The sequence below is a fragment of the Macaca fascicularis genome, chromosome 17 (genome assembly GCF_037993035.2).
Source record: "Macaca fascicularis isolate 582-1 chromosome 17, T2T-MFA8v1.1".
Taxonomy (NCBI): Eukaryota; Metazoa; Chordata; class Mammalia; order Primates; family Cercopithecidae; genus Macaca; species Macaca fascicularis.
In genome coordinates, this window is record NC_088391.1 from 28950060 (window position 1) to 28976581 (window position 26522).

The 26522-nt window shown below is 44.9% G+C and overlaps 1 protein-coding gene across 2 annotated transcripts in view; it reads right to left on the reverse strand.

Moving 5' to 3' along the window:
* KPNA3 (karyopherin subunit alpha 3) overlaps positions 1–4308 on the reverse strand; it is a 97300-nt gene extending 92992 nt beyond the window's left edge. The window contains exon 1 of one of the 2 annotated variants that reach the window (XM_005585866.5): positions 4181–4308. In XM_005585866.5, the coding sequence (XP_005585923.1) occupies positions 4181–4249 (69 nt within the window). In that variant the 5' untranslated portion in view covers positions 4250–4308. Of the gene's footprint in view, positions 1–3129; positions 4031–4180 lie in introns of those variants that run through there. The other variant, XM_045377361.3, reaches the window with a different exon arrangement.
* Positions 4309–26522: the final 22214 nt, after the last annotated feature.

The following is a 26522-nucleotide window of genomic DNA, read 5'->3' on the forward strand; positions in this document are numbered from 1 at the left end:
AAGCTGACCTGGATTGCAGTTACCTGAGCATTTGTTTTGTAAGTATTCATTAAACAGAACGTTTCTGTTTTGCACACTTTTCTACAAGTTATCTTTGAAAACAGGAAAAAAGTTTTTAAGAATCAATGCCTTACATGAAAAGGTCTAGTATTAAAATGCACATTCCAGGACCAGGCATGGTGGCTCAGGTCCCTAATCCCAACACTTTGAGAGGTCAAGGCAGGGGGATAACTTAAGCTAGCAATTTGAAACCAGCCTGGGCAACATGGCAAAACCCCATCTCTACAAAGAACACAAAAATTAGCCGGGTGTGGTGGCATGTGCCTATAGTCCCAGCTACTCAAGAGGCTGAGATGGGAGGATGGCTTGAGCCCGGGAGGAGGTGGAGGTTATAGTGAGCTGAGATTGGGCCACTGCACTCCACCCTGGGTGACAGAGCCAGACCCTGTTTTGTTTTGTTTTTTTAAAAAGCACATTCCAGGACAAATAAAAGGAAATGTTTCCCTTCCAATATGTACTTCCTAGTTTTAACTACAAAATCCATTCCCCTACCCAAGCTCCAAATTTCTATCAGTGATAATAATTACTCCTTCCCTTCCTCCATCTATAAACCTCAGAATAACCTTTACCCCCTTTCTCTTCGGTGATCTTTACAAAAAGAATGTGAAGGAGGAGGAAGAGGGAGGAAGAACAGCATCATCAAATCCTCATTCCAGGTTGTAGCCATTCCCAGTCTTAATTTTTTGGAAAACTCTTCCTTGCAGACCAGATAGCAGCACTATTTCTCCAAAATGAATTCTAGGTATTAACTGCCCTGTCACCCTTTCCATTGCTCTAATCATGTTACACCTCCTCTTTGCTCTGGAATAAATTCCTTCAGATCTCCCTATCAAAAAAAAGCTTCCAAGCAACTCTTTGCCACAAGATATTCTTGGACCAACACAGGCCATCTGGAAGTCTCCTCTCTTTAATATAATCACTCTTCTTTTTTACCTGGATATTTATTCACCAGTTAACACGCCCCTTTTAAGTTTGGTACATACTTCCTATACTAACCTCATTTTTTTTTTCCTCTCCAAAAATCTCTTAAAGTCTCTCTTGATTGAATGATAAAGAAATTTTCTTCCTCAACCCTGTCTCTACTCACAATCCCCTGGCATAACTCTATCCTTTTATTTTCTTTAACAAGTATGTATCTTATTCTTGCACCTAACATCTTGTGTATCAGCTGGTTCTACAATTTCTAACATGTTTCAGCTTTTGTCTATCCTGTATGTGAAAAAATAGGCATCACAGCTTATCAAAGTGCATCTCACTGTTTTAGAACAGCCTGATAACCACAACTACTCAGTTACAGAGCTAAGTTGTACTATGTTTCTAATGGACAAGACTAAGCATGGTTATCTACTCTTAGACATGCCTAAATCCCCAATAAAGGCCCTTCATCAGATTTGACCCCAGTTTACCTTTCAGTCTCTCTCTCTCCTACATTTCTCTCAGGACTCTTCAATTACTGCTCCCTCTGGTCTGGAATGCCCCTTTCTTCCACCGGTCTTCTCCCGCTCTTTGCCTGGCCACCTTTCTTTCATCCTTCACACTCAGCTTACTCCCATTCATTCATTAGAAATCAACCAGAGTATCTTCCCTTTCTGCTCACCTCCAAGTAGTTTTTTGGCATGCATTTTCGGAATACTACACTGTAACAATTGTTGTTCTGCATTGTAATTATCACCCCCACTGGACTGTAAACTCCTTGAGGTACAGACTGCATCTTATTCCTTATCCCCAAGACCTAACATTGATAGATACCCATAGACAATCAGTGAATAAATAATACCCATATCCACTGAGTGACATGCACAGGCTACATAAGCACACTGAGGTTTTGTACCTAAAGTTCCAGCTGGGTGTGATGGCTAGCATCTGTAGTTCCAACACTTTGGAAGGCTGAGGTGGGAGAATCACCGGAGCCCAGGAGTTCAAGACAAGCTTGGGCAATAAAGCTAGACCCCTGTCTCCACAAAAGACTAAAAAATTAGCCAGGTGTGATGGTGTCTGCCTGTAGTCCCAGCTACTTGGGAGGCCATGGTGGGAAGATTCCTTGAGCCTAGGAGTTTGAGCTTGCAGCTGAGCTAGGAGTGCCTGAGCGCTTCAACCTGGGTAAAGAAGCAAGACTCCGTCTCAAAAAATACTTTCCTCATGTAAAGTGGGGATAATGCCACACCTAACTCATACACTTGTTACACAGATTAAATAAGGTATCATGAAGCTCTTAACGCAGTGTCTGTCACATTAGAACTACCATTTGAATGTCTATTTCATGTGTTAGTTACCCTGTAGAGTCCCGAGAAATGTAATGTTGTGACCAACACCAGGCTGAATGGCTTAGCAACCATGCTCTTTTTCATGCATCTAAAAGTCACTGGTTACATTCTTATCATCAGCAAATATTTGTTTTGTACCTATTATGTGCAGGAGTCCTTACTAAGTATCACTGAGCTACCATAACACAATAATAGAGGTAAACAATGAAACAAAAACCTGTACCAATATCCAAGAGAAGGAAGAATGTTACTGGTTCTTCTGTACCAACAATATGAGTATTTTTCAATACATTTTTATTTGGAACAGGGTAGGCGTCAAGAAAAATTCCTAATGGGAAAAGTTCAAAATTAACACTTGTCATCAAGTGGACCGATAACAGGAGGCAGTTCCAAAATTTCTTGTGTCTATTCCCAAGTTTTACTTTTGCTTAGATGTATTTCTCACAAAGGATATTTAACCATGACCAGGAAAGAATATATGATCTTTGACTCATTTAAATGGGAATTCCACGGATATCTCCCTAGGTTTTTTCCTACTAGTATTTAATTTTGTAGCTCTGAAAAACGGCCTGAGTTTGTCTGTTTCTCTACAAAATAGAACGCTGAATGGTGTATTTACCCCCACAACCTTCCTTAAGATAGGATAAAATACACACCTCTTAATCACACCAGCTTCTTACCAAAAATTACAAAACTGCAAATCATGTCGGCTAGTATTAGAAAAGAAGGCTGTGGCCTTAAAACTATTTTCCCCCTAACAAATCCAAAGGTCACGGTCCCAGTGAAGTTTGTGCATTATACTTACTGTTTTCAGTAGCTGCAGAGAGACCTCTAGCGCTGCCTCAACAAGCCGAGTTTGCAAATAGTACCTGCTAATGTCACCTTAATGAGACAATGGCAACATGCTGAGTAGCAACTAACTGAGTGACCGCGATGAATGTTTAGTTTTGCAACCACTTGGAAATTCTACTAGCTTGGAGCAAGAGGTACGTAAGAGGACGTATGAACCCTATGTATCCAATTTATTTTAGTAAAACGTGTCAAAGAAATTGTATCACTCTATGCACACCCCACTCCAAGAAAGGCTAAGAAAACAAGTCCTATGAGCGGAGGTCAGAACAACCTCTTTTCCGAAGCCTGAACACAATAGATGGCAAACTATTGTCCACCTTCAGCTCGCTCCAAATGCCAGCAGTTGCAGGAGTATGAGCTAGAACAGCTCGGCACGACTAGTCCAAAGACGAGCACTGGAATATAAGAAAATGGTCCTGGCGCATCCTACCCTCCCCCATCCATCACCCTCAAACAAGTCAGTTACCCGGCTGGTCCCCACCCCCCTCTGCGGGCCGCCACCGCCCGCCTGGGCCCGGCTAGCAGAAGGTAGCAGCCGGGACCGGCAGAGGCGAGGCTCCATGTGCAGCCGCGCGGGAGGCGCAGAGGGGGCTGCACCGGGCGGAAGGTTGCACCAGCGGCGGGCGCAAGCAGCGGCCGCCCCCTCGGCTGTGCGGTCGGCGGGCCGGGGCGGCAGCATCCCCGTTCATTCGGGCGGCCCCGGCCCGCGGACCCCGCCTCAGCTCCACATCCCCTCCTCGCCGACACAAGGCCGCGCCCGCGTGACGGGGCCGAAAACCCCGGCATTTCCCGGTCGCCGCGCCGGCAGCTTCGGAGGGTGACTGCAGCCCGGCCCGCGTCTCACCGCCCGCTCCGCCCAACCCGGGGCCGCGGTGACGGGAGGCGGCGGCCAACTCCGGCCGACCACAAGCCGACGAGAACCAGCCCGGCGCCGGCCCCCCGCCCCTCCCCGCGTCGCCGGCCCGGCGCGGCCAGGCGGGCCGAGACCACGGAAGCACACTCACTTCCACATCGCGGCCCTTGTTCTTGAAGCTCTTGATGCGGTGGTTTTCCAAGCTGGGGTTCTCGGCCATGGCTGCGCGCGGCTCCAGCGGCGGCTACTCCTGCGGCTGCGGCGGCGGCGGCGAGTCTCGGCGCGGGAGGGGGAGGAGGAGGAGAGCAGGAGGGGGGAGGGTGAGAGGAGAGCACGTTCCGTGACGCCTCCGAGCGCGAGGTGGCAGTAGCGCCGGGGGAGGCGCGGGCAGACTGCCGGGCCGGGTGGGGCGGGAACAGTGCTGAGAGCGGCGCGCGCCCGTGGAGGCTGGCGACACGTGACCGGGGGCGGCGACCGGCTTGGGCGTTCGCCGGGCTGGACGTGCCAGTTGGTTCTCGGGATGACCCTGCCCTCTTTCCCTGCTAGGGCTCTCCACAACCCCTGAGTGCTGCAAGTCTGGTGTCAGAAATGGAGCCGGACCTGGCGGCTTTTACCGCCCCTCAGGCGCGGGTCGGGGGAGCGGTCGTCAACTACAGTTCCCAGCATGCCACGATCCGCCTGGGGTAATTCTCCACGCCTAGTGCGAACGAGGAGAATGCCGGGACCCTTGCGCGCGCGGCTTTTTGCGCGCCGCGCTCAGATTGCTGGGCGCAAAGCTCCGCCCCCACAAGGCGGCCTCTGGGCGGGGAAGAGAGGGGAGCTTCCCTGGCACCTTGCGCCCTATCAGGAGGAAGAGGGCGGAGCTTTCTGGGAGCGCACCTCGCTGCGGGTAGGTAGAAAATCAGAAAAAGAACAACCGCGGGTGCTTCGCAGTCTCGCTTTTTTGGAGGTCTTCCCAAATAGCAGCCACCTTCATTCGCTGTGTCCATGCTCTGCTTCAGTTTTATAAATAGCATTTATTTCTAGCTGACATGTACATGTGTATCTACGTGATACGAGTGTTTACGTGCGTTACCTGGCTGCCCGCACGGGAATTCAGCTCAATGAGAGCAGGTACTTTGGTTGAATTACTGCTGAATCTCTAGTGTCAAAACAATGCCTAGCACGTCGTAGATACGCAATAAATACTTGTTGAAGTGGCGCTTTAGTGTCGCCCAGTTTCTCATCATCCTCCCAACCCCGGTTCTGCAACCTTCACTCTGGCAGTCCCTGTATTTCCATGCCCCCAACACTTCTTGTTCTACCACCACACATAATCTTAGCCTTCAGGCAGCAGCCAAGCCCTGGGTCGCACACTTTCCTGTGTAGCACTCCCACTCCCTCCGGGGGCATCGAAGGAATGAAACAGGGAAATTTGGATGGATTGCACTGATAAAGAACTGCTTTCGGCCGGGTGCGGTGGCTCACGCCTGTAATCTCAGCACTTTGGGAGGCCAAGGCGGGCGGATCACAAGGTCAAGAGACCGAGACCAGTGTGGCCAACCATGGGCCACATGGTGAAACCCCTTCCCTACTAGATATACAAAAATTAGCTGGGCGTGGTGGCGCGCGCCTGGAGGCTGAGGCAGGAGAATCGCTTGAACCCGGGAGGCGGAGGTTGAGGCGGAGGTTGCAGCGAGCCGAGATCGCGCCACTGCACTCCAGCCTGGCGACACAGGGAGACTCTGTCTCAAAAACAAACAAAAAAAGCTGCTTTCTGGAGCAGGTGAGCTTCATTAGCTTGTATGTTAATTAATTTTCAGAATCTATGGTAGACATGAGCAGGTATGTAATGTTGTAGTACTTATAATTTAATTGAACTGAGGTCAAAAGTTGGTAGGAATATACCATGACGGGATCAAAAAGGACAATCTTTAAACCAAAAGGGCCTTAAAGAGCTTGAGGCTCTGGCCGTGCGCGGTGGCTCAAGCCTGTAATCCCAGCACTTTGGGAGGCCGAGGCGGGTGGATCACGAGGTCAGGAGATCGAGACTATCCTGGCTAACATGGTGAAACCCCGTCTCTACTAAAAATACAAAAAAAAAAAAAAAAAAAACCTAGCCGGGCGTGGTGGCGGGCGCCTGTAGTCTCAACTACTTGGGAGGCTGAGGCGGGAGAATGGCGTGAACCCGGGAGGCGAAGCTTGCAGTGAGCCGAGATCACGCCACTGCACTCCAGCCTGGGAGACACAGCGAGACTCCGTCTTAAAAAAAAAAAAAAAAAAAAAAAAGAGCTTGAGGCCCTCAGAAGCCTTTGGTGGCAAAGCTATGTCCAGGGGCATTCGTCTTTGAGTGGGGGGTGTGGCCTCTTGATAAACACAGGCTTCAGATACTCTAGTCATATTGGACTGTGGCCCAGTGTTGCCAGAAGATTCCACTTTTCAAGGAACACCAAAAAGGTAGATTCTTTTTCTCTTTATTTTTAAATGTTAATTCACATTTTGTTAATAGACTTAAGCATTTCAGTCACTTCAGAATATCAGGTCCTCAGTTTGTAACACCTGATCTTAGTCTAACCACTCATTTGAAGGGAAACGCGCGCGCGCACGCACACACACCAGCTATGAGTTTAGAAGGAATACATTAGCTAGGTGGGGCGCAGTGGCTCACGCCTGTAATCCCAGCACTTTGAGAAGCTAAGGTGGGAGGATCACCTGAGGTCAGGAGTTTGAGACCAGTCTGGCCAACCATGGCCCACATGGTGAAACCCCTTCTCTACAAAAATACAAAAATTAGCCGGGCGTGGTGGTGCATGCCTGTAGTCACAGGTACTCGGGAAGCTGAGGCAGGAGAATCGCTTGAACCAGGGAGGTGGAGGTTGCAGTGAGTTGAGATCGTGCCGCTGCACTCCAGCCTGGGCGACAGAGCGAGACTCTGTCTCAAAAAAAAAAAAAAAAGAAAGAATACATTAGCTCAACTCTGGGTTTTAAGGAAACAGAACTTGTGTGTTTGCCATTCTCCTTGACTAAATGTAAGAGAAAATTTCAGACTGTTGTTCAGTCTTTATTATAATTTAGTAGGTATTCCCTTTTCAGGTTACCTTATGCCACCTCTCTTCACGCCCAGTCCAAAGCAGGGCCGCCCTTTTGCCTGGATCTAGTTTAGTCATTTTTATTATTTGCCAGTATCCCTGGTAACTTCAGCATCCACAAATGTGGCACCCTGACACCACAGTCTTTCTACATCCTTGACTTCATCAAGTTTTTTACCACTCAAGTGGTAAAAAGTGCAAGCCTGCACCAGACCTTGGAGACCTTAATCTCTGGGAAATGACCACCTCCAGGGACTCAAATTTGGTGTTTCTCATTGTTAGCAACTATCTCCTTCTCTTTTGCCTCACCCTAATCATCACCCTTGGCCTGAAACTTGACAGCTCTTATTTTAAATGAATTTATTTTCCACACATATTGTGAGTGTCTACCATATACCAAGCATTGTATTCATCAGGCACATGTATGAAGGACTAGGGGGTCTCGGGGGAGACAGGAAGGGTCCTCAGCCCAGGGGTCAGTCAAACCCTCTGACTCGCTCTCCACCTTCCCAAGGCATGGGGAGTCATGCCAGTAGTCAGTCAGGTAGCAGTATGCCATAGGCAACACAAGCATAACAGACGGGAAAAGGAGTTCCTGATTTGCCTCCTAAGTCAGCTTCTTTCTGCAAACTCACCACTCTGTTATTGGCATAACCATTCTTCCAGGGACACCTCTTCAAGCTAAGAGCCATCTTTACTTCTTGTCTCTCCCTCAACTCCCTCAACTAGTCACCATGTTAATTCACCACTCAGTGTTTCTGGCATCTCTCTCTTCTTCCCATGCCACCCACAAGACTACCTTAACACCTCCTAGGCAGTCCGCCTGCCTCCCCCATCCCTCCACAGCAATCTGACTCATTTCTCCAGATCTTCCAGACTTCACCTCTGCTCCCAATCAGCATACCCTTCCCCTCTGCCATTGTCTGTCAAGTCATTTCTAAACTCAGTGTAGGGCCAGGTTCGGTGTCTCACGCCTATAATCTCAGCACTTTAGGAGGCAGAGGCAGGTGGATCAACTGAGGTCAAGAGTTCAAGACGAGCCTGACCAATATGGTGAAATGCTGTCTCTACTAAAAAAAATACAAAAACTTAGCCGGGCATGGTGGCACATGCCTGTAACCCCAGCTACTTGGAGGGCTGAGGCGGGAGAATCACTTGAACCCGGAAGAGGGAGGTTGTGGTGAGCCAAGATCGCACCACTGCACTCCAGCCTGGGCAACAAGAGCAAAACTCCATCTCAAAAAATATATATATTAAAATAAATAAATAAACTGTCTAGTGGTTGAGATCATATGTGATGCAGCCACAGTGCAAGATACTTTTTCTTTTTTTTTTTTTGACGGAGTCTCGCTCTGTCGCCCAGGCTGGAGTGCAGTGGCACGATCTCGGCTCACTGCAAGCTCCGCCTCCCAGGTTCATGCCGTTCTCCTGCCTCAGCCTCCCGAGTAGCTGGGACTACAGGCACCCGCCACCATGCCCGGCTAATATATATATATTTTTTGTATTTTAGTAGAGACGGGGTTTCACCGTGTTAGCCAGGATGGTCTCGATCTCCTGACCTTGTGATCCGCCCGTCTCAGCCTCCCAAAGTGCTGGGATTACAGGCGTGAGCCACCGCGCCTGGCTGATACTTTTTCTTATTTTTGGTTGCCCTGCACATGACTCATGCTTCAGCTAACATGTTCTGCTCACCTTTTTCCAAGCATATCTTAACCTTTCCACTTTTTACATCTTTGCTGTTTGACTTGCTCAGATGGCCCTGCCCCATCTCTGCCTGTCAACATCACTTCCTCTTTGAATACTCATCCCACGCGGTCACCTTCTCTATGAAGCTTTCCCAGCATGGTGCTGTGGAAGGATCTTCAGAATCTGAAAACTCAGGTCTCAGGGCTGAATCCTATCAGATCAAGTCCAGGCAAGTCAATAATCTGCCCTGAATCCTCTTTTCATCTATAAGTGAGGATCCTGAATCATTGGGGTTTTGTGAGAATCAAATTCTAAAATGCATGTGGAAGTTCTTTGAAATTGCTATATTAGTATTAGTTGTTACTATCTTCCCAGCCAGGAGTAATATCTTTCCCTCTGAACCTTAGAAGAACTTTACTTACAGTTTTGTATTGCTGCAATTTGTGTAGTCTTATCTCTCTCTCTCTCACCTATTGCTATGGTGTGAACATCTGTGTCCCTCCAAAATTCATACGTTGGAAGCCAGTACCCAATGTGCTAGTATTAAGATGTGGGGTCTTTGGGGAAGTAATGAAGTCATCATACCTCTGCCCTCATGAATGGATTAGTGCTCTTATAAAAGAGGCTGGAGCCAGTGTGGACCTGTGGTCCCAGCTACTTGGGAGGCTGAAGTAGGAGGATCATTTGAGGCCAGGAGTTCAAGGCTATAGTGGGCTATGATCACACTTGTGACCAGCCACTGCACTCCCGTCTGGGCAACATAGCAGGACCCCATCTCCAAAATAAAAAAAAAAAATGTTGAAGGGAGCACCATAGTGCCTGTTGCCCTTCTGTCTCTTCCACCATGTGAGGACAGTGTTCATCCCTCCTGCCATGTGAGGACACAGCAACAAGCAGAGAGCAGCCCTCACCAAACACAGAATCTGCTGGGACCTTGGTCTTGGACTTCCCAGACTCCAGAACTGTAAGAAATAAGTTTCTGTTGGCTGGGCGTGGTGGCTCACACCTGTAATCCCAGCACTTTGGGAGGGTGAGACGGGCAGATCACGAGGTCAGGAGATCGAGACCATCCTGACTAACACAGTGAAACCCCATCTCTACTAAAAATACAGAAAATTATCTGGGCTTGGTGGCAGGCGCCTGTAGTCCCAGCTACTCCAGAGGCTGAGGCAGGAGAATGGTGTGAACCCGGGAGGCGGAGCTTGCAGTGAGCCAAGATCGCGCCACTGCATTCCAGCCTGGGCGACAGAGCCTCTGTCACAAAAAAAAAAAAAAAAAAGAAATAAGTTTCTGTTGTTTATAAATTATCAGGTCTCAGGTGTTTTCTTCTAGCAGCATGTTCTATCATACATGTTTGCTGAATGAACAAATGAATTAATGAGTGAATGAGTAAACTCCTTCCTTCCCTCATGATCGCCTTTTGGCTAATTCACCACACTCGAAGCACACCTGAAGCAAAAAGCAAATACTGAAAATTGAAGAAAATGACATCCAAATGCATCAACCCAGCTACCTAGCAGTGCTTTTACCTCAGTGGTAAAGAAATCTAAAAAAATAAGAGTTTTCATTTACTGAATTCCTGCCAGGCATTTGTATACATCATCTCTAATCCCTGTGAAAGCCCTGTGTGGTTGAAATTGTCATCTCCATCTCTCTCTGGGGCAGGCAGAGCTTGGAGCTCTGGTTCCAAGGCATGGTGAGGGTCTGTGGTGTCGGCAGGAACAATGGAAGCAAAAAGACACACAAAGACAAGTGGTTTCTGTTGTGGCCAATGTCTAAAACAGCAGTAATGAAGACCTCCACTCTCCCCAAAGAATAAATACAGTCCTTAGACTCTAGGAAAGCAAAGTCTCCTCTCCAAGGGGTGTCCCCTTTCCAGGGAGCACCAGTCATGGAAATAGGTGTGCCTAACAGGGCAACCATCTCATGACCCATGCTAATCACTAGCAGCAGACACAGCATTGTAGCAGTAAGGCGAAAAGTCAGAGAGGAAGAACCAGATAAATCCTCAGAAATAACTGGGGACACCTCAAGCGAGGCTACTGTCTGGCCAGTAAGCACTGATACATAATTATGTGGATAACACAAATGAGGTAACCTCAAGGCATAATAATGGGCTAATGGGCCTGGGACACACGCATTGTACCTCCAATATCATTTTCAAATAATTAGACTACAATAAAATAAACACTGTTAAAATAGTAGTGGGCATAATTTAGAATATACTTATGGTCTCAAGGTCATGATTCTGCATGATTTTACACATATGTAAAATCTACATGATTTTACATATGTGTAAAATCTAATTTTATACTACTATATATTGTAGGACACATATATAAATAAAATTTTAAAATACTAGATATTATAGTACATATATGTAAAAATATAATTGTACAATACTAGATATAGAACGAAATGGTACTTTAGAGATGAACACAGTCCTGAAAATTTAGTAACTTGCTGGTTCTTTCAATAACAAGCAGTGTGTCCTTGAACAGGTTATTTCATATAAGTAGCAAGTTGCTCACTTGTGAAATGAGCATGTTGGACTGGGTGATCTCGAAGGCTCCTCGCACAGGCATAATGCTTTGAGCCTGTGAGCCCATCACTCCAGTCCAGCAGCGTCTCTTCCCCTGTCTCTCCCTATTTTATAGATGAGAAATACAAAGACAGTAAATGATCATAATTGTCAAACGGACCGGAAGTTGAGTATTCTGATTTTTTTCCACTCATATCAAGTCCTTCATGGGCCTTCTGATTTTCCAGAAGCTGCCACTGTGCTCAACCCACGAGGTCTTCCCTGTCTCAAATGCATTAGGCCACCAAATCACCCTCAAACCAAAGTTTTCACTCTCAAAATAGTTGAGATAGGCTGGGTGCAGTGGCTCGTGCCTGTAATCACAGAGACTTAGGAGGCTAAGGCAAGAGGATCGCGTGAGCCCAGGAGTTTGAGGCTGCAGTGAACTGTGAATGCACCACTGCACTCCAGCCTGGGCGACAGAATGAGATCCCATATCTGGAAAAAAAAAAAAAGTTATTAAGATAAATCATTATCTCAGATAAGAAATAATTCATTCACATTAAGGTATGAATGACCTTATTAAACCATATGAACTCCAGCAGATGGAATGTCTGATATATCTAACCTATTATTAACATCCACCCTCCCCTCCCCACACAAGAAAACAAAAAGCAACCCTTTGGCATCCAATTTCAGCTGATCCCTGCTGGAAGTTATTTTGATAATACTAGACCTACTGGGAAGTGACCTCTTTGAATGAATGCCAGATTTGTTATCTGTTTCTGCATCATCTTGTTCAGTAAACATGAGTACCTGGAGGAAAGCATTTATGTCTCAATCGTTTTTGGGTTCTCTGTGTCTAATATGGTACATAGCACATGATGAGGCCTCAACAAATGTTAGGTGGAAACTCAAGTAGAGAAAAACATTAACCTTACCCATTGGAGCGGAATCCATAAAATGTTTGGTATAATAAAAATGAGGAGCAGCCGGGGGCGGTGGCTCATGCCTGCAATCCCAGCCCTGTGGGAGGCCGAGGCGGGCAGTTCACAAGGTCAAGAGATCAAGACCAGGCCGGGCGCGGTGGCTCACGCCTGTGATCCCAGCACTTTGGGAGGCCGAGGTGGGCGGATCACAAGGTCAGGAGATGGAGACCATCCTGGCTAACACGGTGAAACCCCGTCTCCACTAAAAATACAAAAAATTAGCCAGGCCTGGTGGCGGGCGCCTGTAGTCCCAGCTACTTGGAAGGCTGAGGCAGGAGAATGGCGTGAACCCGGGAGGCGGAGCTTGCAGTGAGTCAAGATTGCGTCACTGCACTCAAGCCTGGGTGACAGAGCGAGACGCTGTCTCTTAAAAAAAAAAAAAAAAAGATCAAGACCATCCTGGCCAACATAGTGAAACCCCGTCTCTACTAAAATATAAAAATTAGCTGGGTGTGCTGGCGCACGCTACTCGGGAGGCTAAGGCAAGAGAATCGCTTGAACCCCAGAGGCGGCGGTTGCAGTGAGCCAAGATCACGCCACTGCACTCCAGCCTGGCGACAGAGTGAGACTCCATCAAAAAAAAGAGGAGCACATTTCTTTTTTGAATAAAAAAAGTCATATTATAGTCTGGTGAAGATGGGGATTGTGGTTATAAAATAATAATAGGCTGTGGTGGCTCACGCCTGTAATTCCAACACTTTAGTAGGCCGAGGCAGGCGGATCACTTGAGGTCAGGAGTTCTAAAAAATTAGCCGGGCATGGCGGTGGGTGCCTGTAGTTCCCGCTACTCGGGAGGCTGAGGCTACAGAATCGCTTGAACCCAGGAGGCAGAGATTGCGGTGAGCCAGGATCAATGCCATTGCACTCCAGCCTAGGTGACAGAGGGAGACTCTGTCTCAAAATACATACATACATACATACATACATACATACATAAAAATAAAACATAATCGGGGGATGGCAGGGAGTGGGGGAGAGCATTAGGGAAAAGAGCTAATGGATGCGGGGCTTAATACCTAGGCGATAGGTTGATAGGAACAGCAAGCCACCATGGCACATGTTTACCCATGTAACAAACCTGCACATCCTACACGTGAACCCCAGAACTGAAAAAAATAAAATAATGATTTTTTAAAATCACCAACACGTAGAGATGTAAATAAGGGAAAAAAAATGATCAATGACAGTTACTGAGTGTGCACTATTAAGCCTTTTCTGGGATTACTTCTTTTAATTCTCACAACAGTATTATCAGGTAGAAAACTATTTTTACCCCTATTTTATACAGGAAGAAACTGAGGGCAAAAAATGCTAAGTAACTCTTGCACAGTCAGGAGGAGAGAGGGTCCATGCAACTTGATTGCAGGGCCCACGTTTGTAATTTGGTTTTCTGCAGGCAGGCACACGGAGAGATGAGGGAGAGCCATGTGCCCTGTCTGGGTCACAACACCTAGAGATACCTTCTTGATCCAGCATAAACAAAAGGGTTTCCACAGGACAATGATGTTATATTTGTTGTAAAACAAACAAACAAAAAAAGGTCTAGGTAAACTGGTTACCAAAAGAGGAAGAATTAAACAAGTGTGAAAAGCTAGTCTCTACTGAAAAGAGATTTTTATCGTCAAGTCAGCAGGTCTAGGAGAGGACTCAGACAAACCACTAAATCCAGAAGTCAGACAAAAAAGGGCTTGTCATCTAGCGTTGTATTAAGTAGATACCTTTTTATTATTTGCATATTGCTGTTTGGAGGAGACATACTCTGCTTACTAATTATGGAGCATTAAAGACTCCAGTCTGTAAATATTCAGCTCTAAAGTCATTCCTGGAAAGCAAGGTAACGGGAGGCAGGAGACACCTGAAAGTAACCATCCAAAAGACTGGTTCATTAGTTTGATTGTAAACATTCTCTTCTGTCCCTACTATTTGAGGAATTTATGATTCCCCAGGTTGGAAAATGCCTAAAGAACTGAAACATGCAGTAACAATGTGTGTTTTTTTTTTTGAGATGGAATTTCCTTTTTTTGCCCAGGCTGGAGTGCAATGGTATGATCTCAGCTCACTGCAACCTCCGCCTCCTGGGTTCAAGTGATTCTCCTGCCTCAGCCTCCCAAGTAGCTGGAATTACAGGCATGCACCACCAGGCCCAGCTAATTTTGTATTTTTAGTAGAGACAAGGTTTCACCATGTTGGCCAGGATGGTCTCAAACTCTTTACCTCAGGTGATCTGCCTGCCTTGGCCTCCCAAAGTGCTGGAATTACAGGCATGAGCCACCACACCCAGCCTTTTTTTTTTTTTTTTTTTTGAGACAAGGTCTTGTTCTGTTGCCCAGGTGGGAGTGCAGTGGTGCCATCTCAGCTCACTGCAACCTCCGCCTCCCAGGTTCAAGCAATTCTCATGCCTCAGCCTCCTGAGTAGCTGGGATTACAGGTGTACACCACCATGTCTGGCTAATTTTTGTATTTTTAGTGGAGATGGAGTTTTGCCATGTTGGCCAGGCTGGTCTCAAACTCTTAGCTTCTGGTGATCTGCCCACCTCGGTCTCCCAAAGTGAACAACAGAGTTCTGGGCACACTGTTTCCCCCTATTTCAAATTGCTATGTCCCTTATAATCAACATTGCCAATACATTAATAATCCTTAAGTGAAATGGCCAATAGACATTTTCTAGAAGAAATTTTTCTTACCTAACTTGTATGAGTCTTATAACTTTTAGGTCTATTTCCCTTTAAATACTGCAGTTTAAGTAACTTTGCTTTGGCCAGGCGCGGTGGCTCAGGCCTGTAATCCCAGCACTTTAAGAAGCTGAGGTGGGTGGATCACGAGGTCAGGAGTTCAAGACCAGCCTGGCCAAGATGGTGAAACCTCATCTCTACTAAAAATACAAAAATTGGCCAGGCATGGTGGCAGGTGCCTGTAATCCCAGCTACTGAGGAGGCTGAGGCAGAGAATTGCTTAAACCTGGGAGGTAGAGGTTTCAGTGAGCCAAGATTATGCCACTGCACTCCAACCTGGGCAACAGAGTGAGGCTCTGTCTCAAAAAGAAGAAAAGAAAAGAAAAGTAACTTTGCTTTGGATAAAATGTGTTTTTTCCTCCAACTACACTTCCACATTTTCTGTCTTTGATACCCAGATGTCCTATACATGAGATCACAGCCCCTTAAGCATTTATAGACAAGGCAGTGTGATGTCCTATAGCTATGCTGTCCAATACAGCTGCCACTAGCTACATGTGGCTATTTAACTTTAAATTTAAATTAATGAAAATTAAATGTAACTAAAAATTAAATTTCTAGTGCCGGCACTGTGGCTCATGCCTATAATCCCAGCACTTTGGGAGGCCTCGGCGGAGAATTTCTTAAAACTGGGAATTTGAGACCAGCCTGGGCAATATAATGAGACCCTGTCCCTACAAAAGTTCTTTTAAAAATTTCTTTTAAATTTTTACATTTAAGCCACTCCTAGCTACTCAGAAGGCTGAGGCGGGAGGATTGCTCGAGCCCAGGAGTTCAAGGCTGCAGTGAGCTATGATTGCGCCACTGCACTGCACCCTGGGCAACAGAGAGCAAGACTTGTCTCAAAAAAAAAAAAAAAAAAATTGAGTTTCTCGTCACACTAGTTTCATTTTATGTGTGCAATAGCCACCATATTGTGGGGACTGTATTGGTAACAGAGATATAGAACATTATCACAGGAAGTTCTATGCCTACCCCCAGAAAGAACACAACACATGTTTAGCAACAGACAGACCTTCATCTTTTCAATTCCCACCTTAATCTTTTACTAGACTTGTGACCATGGGAAGTTTCTTAAACTTTCAAAGTTTCAGATATTTAAACTATGAAATAGAAATATGGCTGGGTGTGGTGGCTCATGCCTGTAATTCCAGCACTTTGGGAGGCCAAGGTGGGTGGATCACCTGAGGTCAGCAGTTCGAGACAAGCCTGGCCAATATGGTGAGACCTCATCTCTACTAAAAATACAAAAAATTAGCCGTGCGTGGTGGCAGGCGCCTGTGATCCCAGCTACTCAGGATGCTGAGGCAGGAGAATTGCTTGAACACAGGCAACAGTTGCAGTAAGCCAAGAGCACGCCCCTGCACTCCAGCCTGGGTGACAGAATGAGACTCTGTCTCAAAAAAAAAAAAAAAAAAGAAAGAAAAGAAAAGAAAAAAGAAATACAAATATACCTACACCTGTGTGGTGGTGGTCAATAATATCCAACACACTTTATTGTTTTATAAAACTATTATTATTAGTGCTTAGGGATCAAACATTCCCTTTTTGATCCAAAGTAAAAAAGCTTTTGAGGCCAGGTGTGGTGGCTCATGCCTGTAATCCCAGCACTTTGGGAGGCCGAGGCAGGCGGATCACCTGAGGTCTCCAGTTCCAGGCCAGCCTGGCCAACATGATGAAATCCCATCTCTACTAAAAATACAAAAATTAGCTAGGCGTGGTGGTACACCCCTGTAGTCCCAGCTATTTGGGAGGCTGAGGCATGAGAATCGCTTGAACCTGGGAGGCAGAGGTTGCAGGGAGTAGAGATCGTGCCTTTGCACTCCAGCCTGGGTGACAGAGCGAGACTCCGTCTCTCAAAAAAAAAAAAAAAAAAAAAAAAAAAAGCTTTTATTAGATATCAATATTTTCTTCGTCATACCTTGAGTATTCAATAAACCTTGCAGACTACCAAACATTTAAATTAAAAATGTCATAGAATACTTACACGTTTTTGTTCCTTCTCTAGGAGAGAAACAACTTGAATTGCTCTGGAGAAACTTCAGATTCAGGTAGCTGTTTAAACTCATAAATTGTCCCAGAAGATTTCTAATTCCCAAACCGTCCCTCACATTTAATTCAGGAACATGTTCAGCAAATGCTTGTGTTTGTACACGAAGTCTCTCAGCGATCTAAGTTTGATTTGAAGAGCAATGAGGCAAAATTCCCATCTTCCTACCCCACTTTAGCTTGAAGATAAAACCTACTCAAGTTATACATACCAGTCCTTTCAAAAGCATTTCAACTTATCTAAGCATCTCTCTAGCCCCACCCACTCTTCCCCTTTTCATCTCAATATGGAACTTTGTGTAAAAGCATCCAAAGCTGAAAGACAGAGCTGTGGATAATGTGCCTGCAGAGCTTAATCCCTGTCAATCTCACAGAGGGGCACATTACAGTTAGGAATGTGTGCAACCAGAGCCAGGATAAGTTCAGATTAAACAAACGATTGTTTTATCAACCACAATTACACAATACAACTAAAACAAAAATAACCCTGAGAAGCGATGAGTAACCTGCAACTCGTCGTGATATGAAGTTCAAATAATTGCTAATGCCACACTTGGACAGTCAAGTTTTTCAAGTTTCCCCCTGCTCCCCCTGCCCAAAAAAATAGACAAGATTATGCAATGAGAAGATAAAGGAGATAGAAGACAATGCCCCAGGGCCGGGCGCGGTGGCTCACACTTGTAATACTAGTACTTAGGGATGTGGAGGCAGTTGGATCATGAGGTCAGGAGTTCAAGACCAGCCTGGCCAAGATGGTGAAACCCCGTCTCTACTAAAAATACAAAAAAAAAAAAAAAAATTAGCCGGGCGTGGTGGAGGGTGCCTATAATCCCAGCTAACCAGGAGGCTGAGACAGAGAATTGCTTGAACCCAGGAGGTGGAGGTTGCAGTGAGCTGAGATCATGCCACTGCTCTCCAGTGTGGGTGGCAGAGTAAGACTCCATCTCAAAAAAGAAAAGAAAAAGAAAAAAAAGAAATCAATGCTTCATCCTTACTATTCAAAGCTAGATTGCAAAATACACTAATCTAAGAAATCTTCGCTTTGTCTCCTCCCTGTAGCTTTAGTTGAGCTTTATGTAGGGTTTCTTTCATACAAAGAAGCACAAATATCTCTCTTGAAAGACTACAGCTCAGTAACCGATGAGAACATGCAGGGGCAGGTGAAAACACACAGCAGAACAATATAAGAATGTTTTCTGATGCACAATATGAGCAAATACAGTTCTAGTCCCTGTCTTTCTGCTAAGCAAAAAATCTGAACCAAGCCAAACCCTGCCATCTAAAATGGTCATTTTTGAAAAATGTCTTTATTAGTAATCATTTGTTTTCTGTAGAAATGGGAATAATAATAGCTAGCATTCATTGAGCATTTAATATGTTTAAAGCCTATTCTAGGTGATTCACATGTATTAACAACAACCCTATGCGGTAGGTAGAGAATATCATCTTTCATTTTACAGATGAATACACCAAGGCATAGAGAGGTTAAATAATTTGCTCAGGGTCACCCAGTTAATAAGTATTAGAGCCAGAATCTGAGCTTGGGCAATCCGGCTCCATTTTCCACTCTTGTCTCTGTTGGCAGTTGAAACAAAGATGCACTTACATAGACACTGATTCCTTGCTACACAAAAACCTGCGACCATACATCAAAACTAACATCTTATAGTTTATGGTTACTTGTAGAAACCAAATTAAATGAAGAACCCAAACATTTGAATGGAACCTATTACCGTCATCAAAACTCACTTATCCTTGGTTTTCATAATTCCCGGTGGGGAACATATCTCCGTAATTTTGTCTGTCAGTAATTTTGAAAAGTCAAGAGGTGAGTCCTAGTGACATTACTTTAGCTCCAAATCATAGCACACCTGAAGTTGGAACCATCCATGAATTTTTCTTCTTTTTAGTTACGTGGCTAAATAAATTCCCTTTTTAAAATGACCCTTTGAGTTTCAACTGAAAGACTCATAACAGATACACTCCCTTCTCCAGCCGCTGCCATCCCCACCCCCACAGTGAGTGTCTCACGGGGGGGACCATGACCTCAGCCTGTCTATTTATTCAGAGTGAACCTCAGGGCTTTTGTGGGCATGGCCAGAAAAGAAGCTCTCTTTCTATTGGACTTGAACCTGGAAAGATATGAGCCTGGAAATACTGCATCATCTAAGGCTGCTGGAGTCTGCTGCACAGAGCTGGGGTAATAGCCCATCCAGGGTGAAGGTGGAGTTAAGAGAAGCAGGGACATTGAACCCTGTGGGCATCATTTGAGTCCTGAACCTTTTCAGTGTCTGAAGCCACTCAGCCTCCAGCTATCTATTCCTGCCTTACAAAGACCCTAAATGTAGTGACTTAAACCAACAAAAATTTATGATGTCTCTCGGCTTGGCAATCTGGGTGACTGTCTGGATTTACTAGTCAGCTTTACCACAGTAACAAATGACTTCCTAAATCCCAAGGGCTTGTAACAACCCATGTTCCTCACTCTGCTGTTACACGTCTGCCATCACATCAGTGAATGCTCTGCTTCTGCTCCATGTGTTTTCACATTTGGGGACCAAGGCTGCAGCAGGAGCCCCCAGTCAAGCGAGACCTGTCATCTCCGTGGCAGAATGAAAAGAGCAAAATACCCAATGGCCCTTTAAAGCCTCAGTTCAAATATGGTGTATGTTATGTCCTTTGATACCCCATTGACCAAAGCAAATCCCTGGCTTTGAGGACTCCCTGTAGCTGTCTGGGTATGTTAGGTTAGCACCCAAGGCCCTTTGTGAAAGGTTAAGATAAGGAGATATGCAAGTACAGAGAAAAAGACCAAGACAAAGAAGGAGAATTTATATGTATTTCTACATGTGTGGTATGTGTATGACATTCTTTTTTTTTTTTTTTTTTTTTTTGAGATAGAATTTCATTCTTGTTGCCCAGGTTGGAGTGCAATGGTGCAATCTTAGCTCACTGCAACTTCTGCCTCTCAGGTTCAAGTGATTCTCCTGCCTCAGCCTCCCAAGTAACTGAGATTACAGGCGCCCACCACCACGCCTAGATAATTTTCTGTATTTTTAGTAGAGACGGGGTTTCACTGTGTTGGCCAGGCTGGTCTGGAACTCCTGACCTCAGGTGATCCACCCGCCTCAGCCTCCCAAAGTGCTGGGATAACAGGCATGAGCCACTGCACCCGGCTGGTGTGTAACATGCTTAAGGCAACTTCATTTCTGTGTGGAAGGTTGAAGGTCAGTCCCAACCTGAGATATAGAACCAGTTCTTTCCTAGTCAGGGAGAATTCAGGAAGCCATATTCCAAAACAATAAGTAAGACTTGTGTTGAGCCTGCTCTGATTTCAGACCTTCGTTCCGCTAATTGGGATCCAGTCTTTGGTCCCATCTGTAGAGTTACAGCAGCTCTGCTACTGCTCATCCACTGGGGCTGCTGCCAATTGCTGCTCAGTCCCTTGCTGTCTTCATACAGCCTTGGTCACAGGCTTCTTCTCAAGGACAACTACAGGGTCTGCTCCAGGTACATCCCCACCCACGAGCATCTAGTTTCTACCTCCTTTCTACCTACCAGTCAGGGGCTAAGATAATACGGATAATATGTAATAATAGCATCTGTCATTTATTTCATATAGTGATAATAGCATCTATCATTTATTGCATATAATCTCAAATTCTTATGTATCCCAAAAGTGCAGCTGTTTCCAGCTGGGCCTCTGTTTTCATCAGGCATCACTCTTGATATAGATCTCAACCCTTCTTCAAGTGCCCCAGAACAATCCATGAACACCAGAAGTATTCACGAACCATGTGGAATTGACTGAGGCTTCCCCAAAAGAGTGGAGTAGAGATTTATAGTGCACACCCAATAGAAGCGGCTTTTCTCTAATTTCCTTTTCTGCTGTGCTACTGTCAAGCCTCCTCCTTCTCCCCACACCTCGAAGCTTAGCCTTCTCAGCTGTATGCTGAATGCATACTGAAGTAACAAATAATGGAATATGTAACTACATAAAGCTTAAATAATAAGGTTTATTATCTCCGGGGGTATCATTTTCAGGCTTAGTGAATTCAGGGACCCAACAATATCATCAAGCACTCAACCCATGTGCTTTCTGCTTTCCTCTGTGCTATCCCCAGCATGTTGGTTTGCATCCTCAGAGTTTCCCTCATGGTCACAAGAAGGCTGCCATAGCTCCAGGAATTATGTTCACACATAGCTACATCTAAAGATAGGAAGAGGACCATTATTCCTCCTCCCCACATCATAAAGGAAAAACTTTCACAGAAACATCTCAGAAGACTTACCTTTAAACTCCTCCACTGGGGTTGGGTTACATGCTCATGCCCTAATAATAAAAGTTATTCAGCTGAGACAGGAGAACTGCTTGAACCCAGGAGGCAGAAGTTGTAGTGAGCCAAGATTGCGCCATTGCACTCCAGCCTGGGCGGCAGAGCATGACTCCATCTCCAAAAAAAAAAAAAAAAAAAAGTTATTCAGGTTGAGTATCCCAAAATACTCAAAAACTTCTTGGGACCAGAAGTGTTTCAGAGTTCAGATTTTTTTTCCTCCCGATTTTGAAATATTTGCATTATACTTACCAGTTGAGCATCCCTAATCCAAAAACCCAAAACCTGAATGTTCTGATGAGCATTTCCTTTGAGCACCATGTTGACACTCAAAAAATGTTGGATTTTGAGGCATTTCGGATTTCAGATTTTGAAATTAGGGATGTTCAAACTTTATTGGCATTTTTAGCCTTTGGAGTTGGAAAGTGGATTCTGAGAGCAAGGATGAAAGGTGAGGAGAGAATGACTGTTGGGAAGAAAACCACCAGACTTAGCCACCCTGAGTAGCTTGGTGTCCTACTCACCTGTGTGCTCTGCAAAGTGTAATGCCCAACTATGACTAGGCGATGCTCTGGAAGCCTGGGTAAGAGCCATCTAACATTACTCAGGAAGGCCCTTTAGAGTCCTACTCCTGCCTCAATCCTAGCAAGGTTATCAAAGCCAGGGGAATCAAAACTCCGTCCTTACAGGAGTTTTACTCATCTTTCTACCTTTACTGCTTCTCCACATGCACAGCAATTCTGCAGGCTGAGAATTATCTCATTTTTGCAGATATGGAAGCCGAGTAGCAGAGAATTTAAGTGACTCACTCAGAGTCAGATAACTACTAAAGCGTAGATCAATATTTGAACCCATGGCTGTCTGGTTCCAATGTCCTTGCCGTCAATGAAAGCAGAACAAAGACCCAAAAGAAAAAGCAAAGAAGACAGACTAGGCTTACATTTTAGCCGAAGAGTAAATATCTTCTTGGTCCTTCAGTTACTTAAAACCATTACAAGGTTCTACGGAGGAATGTAATTTCTGTCCTTGGTTATCTGGAAAAGATAAAACAGAGCAGTGCTTTCAGTACTTGGCCGAGGACATGGGGGCATTTTAAAGTGTTGGAATGATTGAACACAAGCCATGCTGCTGAGTTCTGGACACCCAACCCTTTAAATGGGGCCTGGGGAAACATTTACTGAGGACCTGACCCCTGCCCCAAGAAAGGGGTCCCAGGCCAAAAAGCTGAGTAAACAGATATTTTTGCCACAGTGTGGTAAGTGCTATTATGGAACTATGAACACGGCTGTGAGAGTGTGGGTGGAGGAGGGGGAGGGGAGGGTGGACAGTAGAAAAACCCCTGACTGAGGTCATCCCTATGTTCTAGGACAGTACAGTCACTCGTTGCAAAACAGGGACCCTGAGTCATGAGGAAAGAGCTAAAGTGAATTCAGGAGACACCATTAAACAAGGCAGGGATGGGAGATGTCTTGGAAAGATTTCCTTCCAATATGGATCACAGGAAAACATTGTAGCAATTCTGAATGTAAATTTCAGAGGTTTGTTTGTTTGTTTTTAAGCCTGCTTTATGGAGCATTTCACATGGCTTTATGAGGATTAGTTCTTACTTCATGTAATATAGTAAGTAATTTGCATACACTATCTCATTTAAAGCTTAAAATAATCCTGTGAAGTTGATAGTTCTATTTTCCCACTCAAAACTTTTTTTAAATTTTTGGTGGGGAGTGGTAACTCATGCCTATAATTCCAGCACTATGGGAGGCCGTCAAGGAAAGATCGCTTGAGTTCAGGAGTTTGAACCAACTTGGGCACCATAGTGAGACCCCATCTCTATAAAAAATAATAATAAACCAAAAAATTAAAAATTTTTCAAAAATTTTAATCGCTTCCCCCCACACAGTGTACCTATTTTAGGTATAGCAATTGATCAGAAAGGCGAGACAACTTGTCCAGGGTCTCTCAGTTCTTCACTGGCAGAATTGGAATCAGACCTTCCGTGTCATGAGGCCAAGGTGCCTTCTGGAAAATTCACTCCCAGCAAACACATGATTTCCTGGGAGAGATGGTTATAGCTTAGTATACTGGATCCAGATAGAGAATAGGTGTCCTGTGCTCACAGCGGAAAAGCAACAAAAATGGTAATGAAGGTTGAATGATCATCAGTAGAACCTTTTTTAAAAAAAGGGATAATGAACAATGCTCTATCCTCATATATTTCTGTAACAAAGCATTAAGGAATTCAGTTTTAAGGAGAAAAGTTTGTCACCCTGTATTTTCTATAGCTTAGTCAAATTGAGAGATGTGCTACAAAATAGAAGCAGTTAAACAACATCCAATCCACATTCTTGCCACTCAAAGAGTTCCTCATCCCCTGGTTGCTTGCTAGAAATGCAGATTATTGGGCCCCTTCCAGACCTACTGAAACGTTTGAACAGGAACCCCCGTTGATTTGCATGCACATTAAATCTGAGGGGCTTGCTGCTCTACATAGTTACCTTTCTCTGCCATTGTTTCTTCCGTTGGGGATAACATCTTACGGGTCTGAAAATCAAACACATAAGCAGGTCATGTTGTGAGCTGCAAAAGACAAATTTGACAGCAAAACAACATTTACTATCTTTTTAACTGAGTTTAACTTTAACTTAATCTAGTAACTTCTTTTGAATAGATTTGTAGGAGGATTTGTGGTCCTACAAGAGGAGAGGGAAGATAATGGGGAAAAAGAAGTCAGCAGGAAGGAAAAGGAGGGTATTTTCCCCAATGGCATAGACCAATCATATGACACCCTTAATGTGTTATCAAATTTCTGCAGGGGTCAGATGTGAAGCCCATTACCTGACATGCCCGCTGGGTGGTCTGGACTTTGAACAATGGCTCCTCCCATCTGGAACCCTCTGCTATTTTGCAAACGTTTCAATGGCTCTGCTGAAAGCAAGGAAACAACAGCTGGTGAATAATCTCATTTTATATTAATAGAGCAGCACTGACCTATCCAGGTCCCTTAATACTTCACGAAACAGAACATCCTTTCTTTCCCAGGGCAAGGAAGGGAAGTCTCAGCCATACCACATTACAGCACCAGTAGCGACCCTGCAGAAGAATGAGCAGAAAGAGTTTTTCTTGCAAACCCACCTCACTGGACTTTTTCAGATGAGGATTAAGTTAGGCTAAAGGAGGATGGAAGAGAATATCCGCATTAAATCCCTGGACTTTACCTATGCAAAGAAATAACCAGAAAGTAAGATGATTCTTGCCCCAGCCTTGCCTCTGTCTTCTGTATGTGCAGCTCCTTCTGTGAAATCAAGATAGAGATGTCCAAGTTAAGTGACAATCCGAAAGATAAATGTGGGTTATTTTTAATACCAGGGCTAGCTGGTGGTTTAATGTTAGTGGAGTAAAATAAAACAGAATGTGACAACACCACAAGTTAATGAGTGTTTGTGCCTGTGCCAGTAGCATTTTTAACGCTGTAGAGAATTGCAAAGGATTAAGGTATAATCTGTGATTTCAAGGAACTTCATTCTGCTGGAGGATTTTTTCAACACAAATGACTAGAAGCAGGGATGTAAAATATAAACTGAAAGATATACACCTTAGCCAATTATACCATCACTGACACATACAGAAAAGGAAGATTAAAATGTTTTGATTAAGCAACGTTTCTAGAGATTCTGTCAAAACTTAAACAAACAAACAAAAATATCCTGGAGAAAAGTAATGCTTTTTTTAACATTTATAAACGTTCAATTGAGTATTCCTGCTCCAATTTTCTCAGTGTGGAATAGATGGAAAGTTGCTAGAAGGGAGTGGTTACATGCCACCGGAGTAAGTAAGCTGGGCCAGGCATAGAGACTAGCTGATGAGAAGTAGGGAGAATGGCGGAAACTTCCTAAAACAGTAGTTCCTAACCTTTGCCTTTTGTTTGGGTCAAGGACTCTGTGATGGTTAATTTTACATCTCAATTTGGCTAAGTGACAGTGCCCAGACGTATATGGTCAAACATTATTCTGGACATTTCTGTGAGGGTGTTTTTGGGCGAGACTAACATTTTAATCAGTGGACTCTGAGTACAGCAGACGGCCCTCCCTAATATGGGTGGGTCTCATTGAATCCACTGAGGGCCTGAAAAGAACAAAAGACTGATTCCCTTGAGCAAGAGGGGATTCTCTGGCCTGACAGCCTTCAGACCTTAAGCCTTGGCTCCTCCTGGTCTCCAGCCTGCCAGCCCACCCTGCAGGTTTGGGACTTGCCAACCTCCACAGTCGTGAGCCAATTCTTTAAAATAAATATCTTTATAGACACATTCTATTAGTTCTGTTTCTCTGGACAACACTGACTAACACAGACCCTTCTGTGAGTTTTTAGAAGGAATATTTATTGAATGTCTTCTATGTGCCTAATTAGGGACCCTCTTCCTAGAAAATTGCACATGAACACAAAATTTTACATATGGTCTCCAGGGAATCACCAAATGCTTGAAGCAAATCCATGGACTCCCTCCCTTCATTAAAAAACCCCTGGGCCTCCAGCCCTTTACATGAAGGAGACATAGCTGAATATTTCCCCATCCAAATATTCCTGCTCTGAAAGCAGTTACCACCCGGTTGGTGAAGTAAGGAGTCTACCTGCCCAGAGTTACAGAAGGACCAGGAAGGCGTCCGGCCGTATAGCTCCCTCTCCCTCACCTCTCTGGGAGGCCAAGATTTCTATGTTAGCATCAGCACTCTGGGGTGGACATACGTTCACTTAACTAGATAGAATAAGGCATTGTTACTACCCATGGTGTGGCTGAGACTAGCTGGTTGTTCTTAAGCTTAAACACCAGTACTGCCTTCCTTGACATTCTCCTTATCTCCTCGTCCTTGCTGATGGACTGTGAGTGAAGGTGATGTGTGTCACCTCCAGTCAGAGGCCATGCAGATGGGGATGCCTTTCATGCCCTTTCCCCACTTTCAGCAGACTCACTGAAGGACTTCTCTGAGGTATTGACAGAGGCCTCAGATGGCCAAGGGGCCAGATCCTCTTTCTCCTGCACTCCACACTGGATTGTGACACAAGCAAAAGATCATCCTTCCTTTGTGTTATGTTAAACGACTGAGATCTGGACCTTGTTT